The sequence below is a fragment of the Triticum urartu genome, chromosome 3A (assembly GCF_056163025.1).
Source record: "Triticum urartu cultivar PI428250 chromosome 3A, HENAU_Tu73, whole genome shotgun sequence".
Taxonomy (NCBI): domain Eukaryota; kingdom Viridiplantae; phylum Streptophyta; class Magnoliopsida; order Poales; family Poaceae; genus Triticum; species Triticum urartu.
In genome coordinates, this window is record NC_141875.1 from 127,464,499 (window position 1) to 127,479,260 (window position 14,762).

At 47.9% G+C, this 14,762-nt stretch overlaps 1 protein-coding gene across 1 annotated transcript; it reads left to right on the forward strand.

Moving 5' to 3' along the window:
* Positions 1–2,380: 2,380 nt before the first annotated feature.
* On the forward strand, positions 2,381–7,790 carry LOC147978903 (uncharacterized). Its single transcript, XM_087514938.1, has 3 exons — positions 2,381–3,770; positions 5,708–5,711; positions 7,505–7,790. Exons 1-3 carry the CDS (start codon positions 2,381–2,383, stop codon positions 7,788–7,790), a joined length of 1,680 nt encoding a protein of 559 aa, XP_087371064.1.
* Positions 7,791–14,762: the final 6,972 nt, after the last annotated feature.

Sequence of the window (14,762 nt, forward strand, 5' to 3'; positions counted from 1 at the left end):
GCATGACCCAGGAAGGTGTGTCCGGCCAAATGGGATCGAGCGTGTTGGGGTATGTGGTGCACCCCTGCAGGGAAGTTAATCTATTCGAATAGCCGTGATCTTCGGTAACAGGACGACTTGGAGTTGTACCTTGACCTTATGACAACTAGAACCGGATACTTAATAAAACACACCCTTCCAAGTGCCAGATACAACCGGTGGTCGCTCTCTCACAGGGCGACGAGGGGAGGATCATCGGTTAGGGTTATGCTATGCGATGCTACTTGGAGGACTTCAGTCTACTCCCTTCTACATGCTGCAAGACGGAGGCTACCAGAAGCGTAGTCTTCGAAAGGATTAGCTATCCCCCTCTTATTCTGGCTTTCTGCAGTTCAGTCCACCGATATGGCCCTTTACACATTTACCCATGCATATGTAGTGTAGCTTCTTGCTTGCGAGTACTTTGGATGAGTACTCACGGTTGCTTTCTCCTTCTTTCCCTCTATCCCTTCTACCTGGTTGTCGCAACCAGATGTTGGAGCCCAGGAGCCAGACGCCACCGTCGACAATGACCCCTACTACAACGGAGGTGCCTACTACTACGTGATGCCCGCTAACGACGACCAGGAGTAGTTAGGAGGATCCCAGGCAGGAGGCCTGCGCCTCTTTCGATCTGTATCCCAGTTTGTGCTAGCCTTCTTAAGGCAAACTTGTTTAACTTATGTCTGTACTCAGATATTGTTGCTTCCGCTGACTCGTCTATGATCGAGCTCTTGTATTCGAGCCCTCGAGGCCCCTGGCTTGTAATATGATGCTTGTATGACTTATTTTATTTGTAGAGTTGTGTTGTGATATCTTCCCGTGAGTCCCTGATCTTGATCGTACACGTTTGCGTGTATGATTAGTGTACGATTAAATCGGGGGCGTCACAAGTTGGTATCAGAGCCGACTGCCTGTAGGAACCCCCCCTTACACACTCCTTGGCCGAAGTCGAGTCTAGACATTACAAAACCCTTTTACTAACATGGCTGTGTGCCTTACGGGCCCACGTCGCCATCTGGGTGGTATTAGGATCTTTTACTCCTCGATCCTTACTCTGGGACTCTGAACTCTCTTCTACTCGGGTTAAACGAATTTACTAACTCTGACACTAGGATCCCGTTACGACATTCACCCCAAAGTTGGATAAAGCCCTAGTTATTCTTTAGAATTGTATTTGAACATTATCCACATTGTCATTTGACTCCTGTGAAAACATCTGTGTTTTCAGATGGAACCCACGAGGCAGGTCGTGCGCCACACGACGGCCATTGGTGCCTCAGGGTCACCTGCTGTGTTGGTTGAGATGATGACCTATCTGGGTTATCGCTGGCACCCTGAGTACACCGTCTATGAGGAGTACCAGGACTTCAACCAGGAGCAGTACCGTGCCATCGTCCACCTCTACTCTCGAGAGTATGACTCCACTACCGTGCTGCACACTGCTCATGGTGTTGGAGTGACTATCGATATGGCGGTCCACGATGCTGCTTATGCTGCTCTGACACGTCTCCGTGGAGAGTATCAGGAGTTGGACACCTCCCCCTTCAGGCACATTGCTATCGCATCCGATGTTGGTACGGAGGGTTACTACACTGCTGCCTACTCCACTATCACCCGAGAGCCCTTCTACCATCAGAACCTGGTTCTGCATGCTGATGGGCTGGATCGAGCTAACCGAGCTCTTCGCCACGAGTTGTACATCACTCGTCAGCACCTCTACCGTGCTCTGACGATGTTGCACCCCTTCGTCGGATCTGGGGAGCTGTCGCGTTCTGCTATCTACCCAGCCAGGACCGTGATGCCCCAGGGCGTCGGCTGGCCAGATGTGGGAGGCTACTCTCCTGCATTGGGTCCTCTCCTGTCACCTGCGCATCGGGTTCCGCACCAGAGTATCCGTGGGCCCCAGGCTACTCGCGTGGAGGTCTTCCCTTCGCGTCACTGCCAGCTGTCGGGCTACACCTACCTCCGCAGTACCGCATGGGACTGACGTAGACTTGCTTATTAGTGTTAGCTGCATTCGCCGCGAGCCTGTGTGCCGCCTATGATGTCTTAGTCTATGTACTGAACACTGTGTAACGAACTCTATGCATGATCTCTTTTGTAAGATATGCCGACTACTATGTGGTATCTATCGTGCTACTTTCGTTGTGCATGTTTCATCATGAATGATTCTCGTCTTTGCACATTTCTCAATACTGAACTACCCCTGTTAAATATTAGCAGGATGGTTAGACCAGGTGGTCGTGGTCGTGGTGGCAGCGCCCCACCACCACCTGAGTACATGGCTGGGATGATGCAACAGTTTGAGCTGAATCGTCAGTTCATGGAGAATATTATGGCTCAGTTTCCCCGCCCCAATATGAACCAGCAGCCAACCCAAGTGACCCTGCAGGATTTCATGCGCCTGAACCCAACTGTGTACCGCAGCTCAACTCAGCCTCTGGATGCTGATGACTGGCTCCGTGACATCACCTATGAGATGGAGTCTGCTGATGTAGCCCCTGCCAGCTATGTCACCTTTGCTTCCTTCTTCCTGAAAGGACCCGCAGCTCAGTGGTGGGATAGCCACAGGCGTACTCTGCCAGCTGGAACAATCATCACCTGGCCAGACTTCCAAACTGCCTTCCGTGCTCGCTTCATTCCTCAGGGAGTTATGGACCGGAAGAAGCGTGAGTTCCGCAACCTCACCCAAGGCAATAAAACTGTGGAAGCTTACCAGCGGGAGTTTCTGGACTTGTCCCGCTATGCTGAAGAGGACATTGCAACCGATGCACGCAGACAGGAGAAGTTCCGTGATGGCCTTCAAGCTGACATCAAGCTCGCACTTTTAGTGCATGACTTTGCTGATTTCGCCACCCTGGTGAACAAGGCCATCAATGTCGAAACTGGTCTGCAAGAATACCAGGGCTCTCACAGGCGCAACCGTGACACGGGCTCATCTTCGGGCCCACCTTCACAGAAGCGTAAGATATGGATTCCCAACAGTATGTACCAGCCAAATGCACCTGCCCCAAGGCAGACGTATGCTGCACCTCGTCTGCCTGCTCCTCCAACTAGGCACACAAGACTTCCAGCTCCACCGCCACAAGCTCCTGTTCCCACTCCCAATAATGGTCTCTGCTACAAGTGTGGACAACCAGGTCACCGAGCTAGGGATTGCAATCAGAACCAGAATCAACTGGCCCTCCCAGCAACTGGCCGTGGAAGCAACCAGCCTCGTAACAACAGTGCCAAGTCTTATGGTCGTGTTCATGCCAACCATGTTGATCTCAATGAAGTTCTAGACCAGCTTGCTACCGTGATGGGTACACTCCTCGTAAATTCAGTACCAGCATCTGTTTTATTTGATACGGGAGCATCACATTCTTTCATATCAGCTGAGTTTGCATTCATGCATGGCATTAAATACGAAGAGATGAACACTGCGATTGTGGTACACACCCCTGCAGGCCAGTGTCAAACCTCTATGGTTAGTCACAACGTTCCCGTTGAAATTGAAGGACTAGAATTCCTTGCCTCCCCCATCGTACTAAAATCCTGTAGCATCGACCTCATTCTGGGGATGGATTGGTTGAAAGCGCATACTGCTTCTATAGTTTGCGCCACTAAGGTCGTCCATCTGCTACACCCTTCTGACGAAATAATAGCTTACCAAGCTCATCTAGTTCAGAACGCCGAGGCACGACTTTATGCCTTGAATGCGTTGAACGCTGCACCACTCGAGGGCATTGAAAACATTCCCGTCGTTCGTGAATTCCAAGACGTCTTCCCAGAAGAACTTCCAGGGATTCCTCCTGCTAGAGCTGTCGAATTCATCATCGACTTGAAACCCGGCACTACCCCTATAGCTAAACGACCCTACAAGATGCCGCCGCATGAACTCATTGAGCTTAAGGAGGAAATCGACAAATCTCTTGTCAAAGGTTTCATTCGCCCAAGTTGCTCTCCTTGGGGAGCACCTTCTCTCTTTGTTAAGAAGAAGGACGGGACAAACCGATTGGTCCAAGACTACCGTCCTATAAACCAAGCTACCATTCAAAATAAATACCCTCTCCCTCGGATCAATGATCTTTATGATCAACTGGCTGGCTCATCAGTGTTCTCCAAACTCGACTTGAGGTTGGGTTACCACCAGATCCGTGTTCGTGAGGAGGACATCCCAAAAACCGCCTTCGTGACTCGGTATGGGTCATACGAGTACACCGTCATGTCATTCGGCTTAACGAATGCTCCAGCCACCTTCTCTCGTCTGATGAATTATATATTCATGGATTACCTCGACAAGTTTGTCGTGGTTTATCTAGACGATATCCTTGTATTTTCCAAGAACGAGGAAGAACATGCTGGACATCTGCGTCTTGTGCTGGAGAAGCTTCGAGAACATCAATTGTATGCCAAGTATTCCAAGTGTGAATGCTGGCTCCCCGAAGTAACCTATCTTGGGCATGTCATCTCCAAGGATGGTATTGCCGTCAACCCTGAACGAGTTCAGGCTATTCTCGATTGGACTCCTCCGAAGAACGTCAAGCAAGTCCGAAGTTTCCTCGGTCTCGCCAGCTATTGCCGTCGATTCGTCGAGAACTTCTCCAAGATTGCCAGGCCCCTGACTAATCTGTTGCATAAGGGTGTCAAGTTCGACTGGACAGACAAGTGTCAGGAAAGTTTCCAGGCGCTCAAAGACAAGTTGACTTCTGCCCCCGTGCTTGCACCACCTGATACTAAGAAGGACTTCGTCATTTACTGCGACGCTTCCCGCCAAGGATTAGGCTGTGTCCTAATGCAGGAGCGCAGAGTGATTGCTTATGCCTCTCGTCAATTGCGCCCTCATGAAGAAAACTACCCGGTTCACGACCTCGAGCTTGCTGCTGTCATTCATGCACTGAAGCAGTGGCGACATTACCTTCTCGGTAATCGTTGCGAGATCTTCACCGACCATCAAAGTCTGAAGTATCTGTTTACTCAGCCAGATTTGAACCTACGCCAGCAAAGATGGATGGAGACTGTTGCAGACTTTGACGTGGATATATCATATACCCCCGGCAAGGCTAATGTGATGGCTGATGCCTTGAGCCGCAAGTCTTACTGCAACCACCTCCAGGTTCATAAACTTCAGCCCTCGCTTACCGAAGAATTTAGAAGGCTGAACCTCCATATTGTTCCTCCGGGATCACTCGCTCCCCCTCCCGAAGATTTCCCCAAACGGAACCTCCATGTTGTTTCCAAGGGTTCTCTCAATACCCTGGTTGCGAAACCAGATCTTGTGGACACCATCAAATGGATACAGAAATGTGACGATGAAGTCCTCAAGATTAAGCGCGACCTCAAAAGGGGAAAGCCCTCATTCTTCACGATCGCCGACGATGGCGCCTTGTATTTCAAAGGCCGCTTAGTGGTACCATGTTCGAAGAAAAACCTGGATAAGACTAAAAGGGTTATGCAAGAAGCTCATGATACGCCTCTGTCCATCCATCCTGGTAGTACAAAGATGTACCAGGATATTCGTCAAAGATTCTGGTGGTCTAATATGAAGCAGGACATTGCTCGTTATGTTGCTGAGTGTGACATTTGTCGCCGAATCAAAGCAGAGCATCAAAGGCCTGCTGGAACTCTGCAACCTATCTCTATTCCTGAATGGAAATGGGACCATGTTGAGATAGACTTCGTCACTGGTTTTCCCAAATCGCAGAAAGGTAATGATGCTATTCTTGTCGTCATTGACCGGCTTTCCAAAGTTGCCCATTTTCTGGCGGTCAAAGAGACAATCACGGCTAGTCAGCTTGCTACTCTCTACATGGCCAGAATTGTTTCACTTCACGGTATCCCACTGGTTATCAGTTCAGACCGTGGCAGCTTATTCACTTCAAGGTTTTGGGCGAGTTTCCAAGAAGCTATGGGGACTCATCTGTCGTTCAGTACTGCGTTCCATCCTCAGTCGCAAGGGCAAGTTGAACGTGTCAACCAAGTTCTCGAAGACATGCTTCGAGCTTGTGTAATTTCATTCGGCAAGAAATGGGAGGAATCTCTTCCATATGCCGAGTTCTCTTATAATAATAGCTATCAAGCTAGTCTGAAGATGTCCCCCTTCGAAGTGCTATATGGACGAAAGTGTCGAACCCCTCTGAACTGGTCAGAAACTGGGGAACGCCCACTCTTCGGTCCGGATATTATCCAACAGGCCGAAGAACAAGTTCGCATTATTCGCGAGAATCTCAAGACTGCTCAGTCACGTCAGAAAAGTCAGTATGACCGTCATCACCAAGACATGGTCTATCAACCTGGCGAAAAGGCTTATCTTCGAGTTACCCCAATGAAGGGTGCTCACCGCTTCGGGATCAAGGGCAAGCTAGCTCCTCGCTACATCGGTCCCTTCACTATTCTCGAAAGGCGTGGAAAGGTGGCATATCAACTGGAGCTTCCGCCGAACCTTTCTCAGGTTCACGATGTGTTCCATGTGTCACAACTCCGCCGTTGCTTCAAGGATCCAATCCGAGCGATGGATCATGAAGTGCTCGAATTGCAACAGGACCTCTCTTATAAAGAGCATCCGGTCCGCATTCTTGACCAAGCTGAACGCCGCACATGTCAGAAGGCGATCAAATTCCTCAAAGTCCAGTGGTCGAATCACTCTGAAGACGAAGCCACTTGGGAACGCGAGGATCGCCTGCGTGATGAATACCCCGCGTTGTTTCCTTCTACCTCCTAAATCTCGGGACGAGATTTCTTGTAGTGGAGGAGATTTGTAACGTCCGGATAATCAAGCTACAGTGAACCTCTGCTAATAGTGCCACGTCACCTCGGTTACTGTTCCTAATCTCGTGTTAGTTTGAAACTGATTCAAATTCAAATTCAAAATGAACAAAAGAATAAAAACTTGTCAAAATTTAATACAAAATGTTCGGGGTGTGCAAATAAATGCCTAGGAATTTATGGTGTGGGATCCATGCCTTTATAAAAGACCTAAATACTTAAAATGAATTAAAACAGAAAAGAAAATAAAAAAACTAAACTAACAAAAAAAAAAGAGAAAGCCCCCCCCCCCCCGCTGGGCCAAGTGGCCCAGCTGGCCTCAGCCGACCGAACGGGCCGCCCCCCCCCCTCGGCCCAGCCATTGGCCTGCCAGGCCGGCCCACTCCCTCCCCTGGCCTATAACCCCGTGGGGGCACCGAACCCTAGCACGATCCCCATTCCCCCCTCGCACTCCTCTCTCTCCCACCTCTGCCCGATCTGGATCGGGGCGAACCCCCCCGATCCCATCGGCCCGACGCCGCCGCCGTTCACCATCGCCACCGCCACCGCGCTCCCCGTTCTCCTCTGGACGCCGCCGTGCCGCTGCCATCGCCCCGCGTGCCTCGGCCTCCTCCTCGCCCCGTGCCGAGGCCGCCGTTCCAGCGCCGCGCCCCCGACCTCGTCGCCCGCCGCCCTCGTCGCCGGACCGCCCCGTCGCCGTCTTCCTCCTCAAACCCCCGCTGCCACTTCCCTACAGGCTCCCGGTGAGGCCCCCGGCCTCTTCCTTCCCCTCGTCCCCGTCGACGCGGTCGAGCTCCACCCGCGTGCGCGCGCCCGACCGCACGCCCGACGACCTCTGGCCGCGCCCGCGCCACGTTCCCGACCGGCTAGTGCCCGCCGCGGCCCCGCGCTCTCTTGCACCCGCCCGCGCCGGCCACCGCTCGCATGGCCTCCGCCTGCGCCCCGGGTTCCCATACGGGTGCCCGCACGCTCACGGGGGCTTCGCCCCAGCAACCGCGCCCGCTAGCGCCCGAACCCGCTAGGCCCCCTGGGGCCTATGACAAGGGGGCCCCACCCCCAGAACGTTTCATTAAAAAAAAGGAATTAAAATTAATTAATTAATTAATTAATTAATTGAGGAATTAATTAAGTTAATTAATCATAATTAGATTAATCAAATTAACTAATTAGTCTAATTAAACTGTGATTAGTTTAGCTAAAACCTGATTAGCCTAAACAGGGTATGACAGGTGGGCCCCGCTGGTCCCACACGTCAGTTTGACCAGTCAACGCCCCTGTTGACTGCTGACGTCATGATGACGTCAGCAAACACTGTTTCGGATAATGTTAGATTTAAATAATTAATAAAATTCCAGAAATTATTAAAATCTTTAGAAAATCATATCTTTTAATCCGTAACTCGGATTAAAATATTTTCAACATGAAAGTTGCTCAGAACGACGAGACGAATTCGGATACGCAGCCCGTTCGTCCGCCACGCATCCCTAACCTATCAAACACGCAACTTTCCCCCTCTGTTTCATCTGTCCGAAAACGCGAAACACCGGGGATACTTTCCCGGATGTTTCCCCCTTCACCGGTATCACCTAATACCGCGTTAGGGCACCCCTAGCACCGTTACTTGCCTTGTCATGCATCGTTATGCATCTGTTTGCATTATATTTATTGTTTCTTCCCCCTTCTTCTTCCGCTAGACACCGAGACTGACGCCGCTGCTACCCAGTACGACTACGGAGTTGACGACCCCTCTCTCTTGCCAGAGCAACCAGGCAAGCCCCCCCTTTGATCACCAGATATTGCCTACTCTTCTCTATACTGCTTGCATTAGAGTAGTGTAGCATGTTACTGCTTCCCGTTAATCCTATATTGATGCATAGCCTGTCCTTGCTACTACTGTTGTTGCCTTTACCCGCAGTCCTAATGCTTAGTATAGGATGCTAGTTTATCATCAGTGGCCCTACTTTCTTGTCCGTCTGCCATGCTATACTATCGGGCCGTGATCACTCGGGAGGTGATCACGGGTATATACTATATACTTTACACATGATACATGTGGTGATTAAAGACGGGTCGGCTCGTAGGAGCACCCGCGAGTGGATCTTTGAGGCGGAGCGACAGGGCAGGTTCCGACCACCTAGGAGAGAGGTGGGCCTGGCCCTGGTCGGCGTTCGCGGATACTTAACACGCTTAACGAGTTCTGGGTATTTGATCTGAGTCTGGCCATTTGGTCTATACGCACTAACCATCTACGCGGGAGTAGTTATGGGTATCCCGGCGTCGTGGTATCAGCCGAAGCCTTCGTGACGTCAGCGACTGAGTGGCGCGCGCCGGATTGGAACGTAAGCCTGCTCTTGTATTAAGGGGGCTAGTTCTGCTTCCGGCCGCGTTCGCAACGTGCAGGTGTGCTAAGGGCGATGGGCCCAGACCCCTGTGCGCTTAGGTTTAGACCGGCGTGCTGACCTCTCTGTTGTGCCTAGGTGGGGCTGCGACGTGTTGATCTTCCGAGGCCGGGCATGACCCAGGAAGGTGTGTCCGGCCAAATGGGATCGAGCGTGTTGGGGTATGTGGTGCACCCCTGCAGGGAAGTTAATCTATTCGAATAGCCGTGATCTTCGGTAACAGGACGACTTGGAGTTGTACCTTGACCTTATGACAACTAGAACCGGATACTTAATAAAACACACCCTTCCAAGTGCCAGATACAACCGGTGGTCGCTCTCTCACAGGGCGACGAGGGGAGGATCATCGGTTAGGGTTATGCTATGCGATGCTACTTGGAGGACTTCAGTCTACTCCCTTCTACATGCTGCAAGACGGAGGCTACCAGAAGCGTAGTCTTCGAAAGGATTAGCTATCCCCCTCTTATTCTGGCTTTCTGCAGTTCAGTCCACCGATATGGCCCTTTACACATTTACCCATGCATATGTAGTGTAGCTTCTTGCTTGCGAGTACTTTGGATGAGTACTCACGGTTGCTTTCTCCTTCTTTCCCTCTATCCCTTCTACCTGGTTGTCGCAACCAGATGTTGGAGCCCAGGAGCCAGACGCCACCGTCGACAATGACCCCTACTACAACGGAGGTGCCTACTACTACGTGATGCCCGCTAACGACGACCAGGAGTAGTTAGGAGGATCCCAGGCAGGAGGCCTGCGCCTCTTTCGATCTGTATCCCAGTTTGTGCTAGCCTTCTTAAGGCAAACTTGTTTAACTTATGTCTGTACTCAGATATTGTTGCTTCCGCTGACTCGTCTATGATCGAGCTCTTGTATTCGAGCCCTCGAGGCCCCTGGCTTGTAATATGATGCTTGTATGACTTCTTTTATTTGTAGAGTTGTGTTGTGATATCTTCCCGTGAGTCCCTGATCTTGATCGTACACGTTTGCGTGTATGATTAGTGTACGATTAAATCGGGGGCGTCACAAAAAACCAGGTATCTCAATGTTTGCGGCCAAGTGACGATGGCAGGGTGTTTGAAATTCATTCCCATTTCTTGCATGGGACCTAAGCATGCACCCAAGGACACATATTTGATTTTTCAACCAATTTATATGCACTGGAGAATGTGCATGTGGTTCAAATTTGAATTATGCACATAAAATGCCTGGAAAACATAGTTAATGTATAAAATGGTCCAAACGAACCCTGAAAAAATCCAAAATTGAACACAACACTCTTGTTGTTCTATGTTGACACTTGAATTTTTTTGAAAGCAAGAAGAGGCAATGGATATTGTTTCATCCCCAAAGGTGGCACGTTCCCTACCGAAACCATCACGCTTGTTCTGAGAAGCTCTGATTTGTGAGAAGCTTATACCCAAACTTGTCCCAAATGGGGACAAAAAATTTACCGCGGCATGTTGATGCCGCTCCATGATAGCATGCCAAGTTTCATGAATTTCAGACGAGTTTTGGATTTACTAGAATTTAAAAACAAGGTATCTCAATGTTTGCGGCCGAGTGACGGTGGCAGGGTGTTTGAAATTCATTCCCATTTCTTGCATGAGACCTAAGCATGCAACCAAGGACACATATTTGATTTTTCAACCAGTTTATATGCACTGGAGAATGTGCATGTAGTTCAAATTTGAATTATGCTAATAAAATGCCTGGAAAACCCAGTTAATGTATAAAAATGTCCATACGAACCCCAAAAAATTCCTAAATTGAATACAACACTCTTGTTGTTCTATGTTGACACAAGAAAATTTTTGAAAGCAATAAGAGGCAATAGATATCGTTTCGTCCCTAAAGGTGTCACGTTCCCTACCGGAACCATCACGCTTGTTGTGAGAAGCTCTGGTTTGTGAGAAACTTATACCCAAACCTGCCCCAAATGGGACAATATTTTTACCACGGCATGTTGATGTCGCTCCATGATAGCATGCCAAGTTTCATGAATTTCAGACGAGTTTTGGATTTACTAGAATTTAAAAACCAGGTATCTCAATGTTTGCGGCCGAGTAACGGCGGCAGGGAGTTTGCTCTCATTTCTTGCATGGGACCTAAGAATGCACCCAAGGACACATATTTGATTTTTCAACCAGTTTATATGCACTGGAGAATATGCATGTAGTTCAAATTTGAATTATGCACATAAAATGCATGGAAAACCCAGTTATTGTATAAAAATGTCCAAACGGACCCCGAAAAATTCCAAAATTGAACACAATATTATTGTTGTTCTATGTTGACACTCGAATTTTTTTGAAAGCAATAAGAGGCAACGGATATCATTTCGTCCCCAAAGGTGGCACGTTCCCTACCGAAACTGTCACGCTTGTTGTGAGAAGCTCTAGTTTGTGAGAAGCTTATACCCAAACCTGCCCCAAATGGGACAAAAAATTTACCATGACATGTTCATGCCGCTCCATGACAGCATGCCAAGTTTCATGAATTTCAGATGAGCTTTGTATTTACTAGAATTTAAAAAATAGGTATCTAATGTTTGCGGCCGAGTGACGATGGCAGGGTGTTTGAAATTCATTCCCATTTCTTGCATGGGACCTAAGCATGCAACCAAGGACACATATTTGATTTTTCAACCAGTTTATATGCACTGGAGCATGTGCATGTAGTTCAAATTTTAATTATGCGCATAAAATGCCTAGAAAACCCAGTTAATGTATAAAAATGTCCAAACGAACCCTGAATAATTCCAATTTTTGGGCGACACACCTATAGTTGCATGTTCACTTCAGATAAAAGTTCTAGCAATTGAAACACCGTCCATGGCCGCTGTGACCCCATTATTTAATTCAAATCAAAACGAAAAATCAAGTAGATCCCACACAGTTTATTATAACCAACCGTGTGAGATGCAGCACAAATATCTTCGGACCGTGTCTGAATAAGGGACTGTATCTGATGACACTTTGCCCGCCAATTTTTTGGCTGAAGCGATTCCAAATTTTCGGCTTTCGCGGAAATATCTACCTCCCCGCCCTCTCCCCCTTACCAAAAGCCACATTTCCCCTGTTTCCGCCTTCTTTTCCAAGTTGAAACCTTCACTCCTTGCTTGCAGCGCCGCCGCCTCCTTGCTGGTGACCCTCCTTCACGCTGCTCGGCCTCGCCTATCCAGGTAGGTAATCCACACCTGACCCCATCCTCCTCCTCCTTCCACATCCCACATGCCCCGACCGCCGGCGTGAGCACGACACCTTTCCACCCAAATCACCGACCCTCCACCAAATAAGTGCCGGCCTAAGCCATGGTGCATGCAGTATAGCCAGGACCTCAAGGAGCATTGATATGTCTCCAACGTATCTATAATTTTTGATTGTTCCATGCTATTATATTATCAACCTTGGATGTTTTACATGCATTTATATGCTATTTTATATGATTTTTGGGACTAACCTATTAACCTAGAGCCTAGTGCCAGTTTCTGCTTTTTTTTCCTTGTTTTAGAGTATTGCGGAAAAGGAAAATCAAACGGAGTCCAATTGACCTGAAACTTCATGAAACTTATTTTTGGACCAGAAGAAGCCCACTGAGTATCGAAGATGGACCAAAAGAGTCCCGGGCTGCCCACCACCGACGTACTTCTTCCTCCTATATAAACCCATATACCCTAAAAACTTCAGGGACGAGAATAGATCGGGAGTTCCGCCGCCAGAAGCCTCCGTAGCCACCGAAAGCCAATCTAGACCCATTCCGGCACCCTGCCGGAGGGGGAAACCCTCTCCGGTGGCCATCTTCATCATCCCGGTGCTCTCCATGACGAGGGAGTAGTTCTTCCTCGGGGCTGAGGGTATGTACTAGTAGCTATGTGTTTGATCTCTCTCTCTCTCTCGTGTTCTTGGGGTGGTACGATCTTGATGTATCGCGAGCTTTGCTATTATAGTTGGATCTTATGATGTTTCTCCCCCTCTACTCTCTTGTAATGGATTGAGTTTTCCCTTTGAAGCTATCTTATCGTATTGAGTCTTTAAGGATTTGAGAACACTTGATGTATGTCTTGCGTGGGATACCCGTGGAGACAATGGGGTATTCTATTTATCCACTTGATGTATGTTTTGGTGATCAACTTGCGGGTTCCGCCCATGAACCTATGCATAGGGGTTGGCACACATTTTCGTCTTGACTCTCGAGTAGAAACTTTGGGGCACTCTTTGAAGTACTTTGTGTTGGTTTGTATAGATGAATCTGAGATTGTGTGATGCATATTGTATAATCATACCCACAGATACTTGAGGTGACATTGGAGTATCTAGGTGACATTAGGGTTTTGGTTGATTTGTGTCTTAAGGTGTTATTCTAGTACGAACTCTATGATAGATCGAACGGAAATAATAGCTTCATGTTATTTTACTACGGACACTTGAATAGATCGATCAGAAAGGGTAACTTTGAGGTGGTTTCGTACCCTACCATAATCTCTTCGTTTGTTCTCTGCTATTAACTTTGGAGTGACTCTTTGTTGCGTGTTGAGGGATAGTTATGTGATCCAATTATGTTATTATTGTTGAGAGAACTTGCACTAGTGAAAGTATGAACCCTAGGCCTTGTTTCAACGCATTGCAATACCATTTGTGCTCACTTTTATCATTAGTTACCTTGCTGTTTTTATATTTTCAGATTACAAAAACCTTTATCTACCATCCATATACCACTTGTATCACCATCTCTTCGGCGAACTAGTCCACCTATACAATTTACCATTGTATTGGGTGTGTTGGGGACACAAGAGACTCTTTGTTATTTGGTTGCAGGGTTGCTTGAGAGAGACCATCTTCATCCTACGCCTCCTACGGGTTTATAAACCTTAGGTCATCCACTTGAGGGAAATTTGCTACTGTCCTACAAACCTCTACACTTGGAGGCCCAACAACGTCTACAAGAAGAAGGTTGTGTAGTAGACATCAAGCTCTTTTCTGGCGCCGTTGCCGGGGAGGTTAGCGCTTGAAGGTATATCTTTAGATCTTGCAACCGAATCTTTTTGTTTATTGTTTTATCACTAGTTTAGTCTATAAAAGAAAATTACAAAAGAAATTGGAATTGAGGGTACCTCATATGCTTCATCTTTTTAATATCTTTCGTGAAAATAAGGATTCCGATAATTGTGCTCAAGTGCAACAAGAAGAATGCATTAGAAGTTTGGCACTAAATATTTGAATGATGAGCATGATTGCAATGTTGTTAGTATGAATTCCTTGAATATCCACGATGCTAATGATAGGCAAAGCCACAAGCTTGGGGATGCTATGTTTGATGAAAATGATATTTTTTGTCCCCCAAGTTTTGATGAGCAAATTTATTATGATGATAGAATGCCTCCTATTTATGATTATATTGATGAAAGTGGGTTTGGAAGAGTGTCAACATTAGGAAGTAATGATCCCACTATTTTGGGGGATGTTGAATCTTATTGTGATAAACTAATAATTATAAAAGTGGATTTGGAGAGGTCATGACTTTATTTGGTAATGATTCCACTATTTCGGAAGAGGTTCCAATTGATTATGAGAACAAAGTTGCTACCTATGATGATTATTG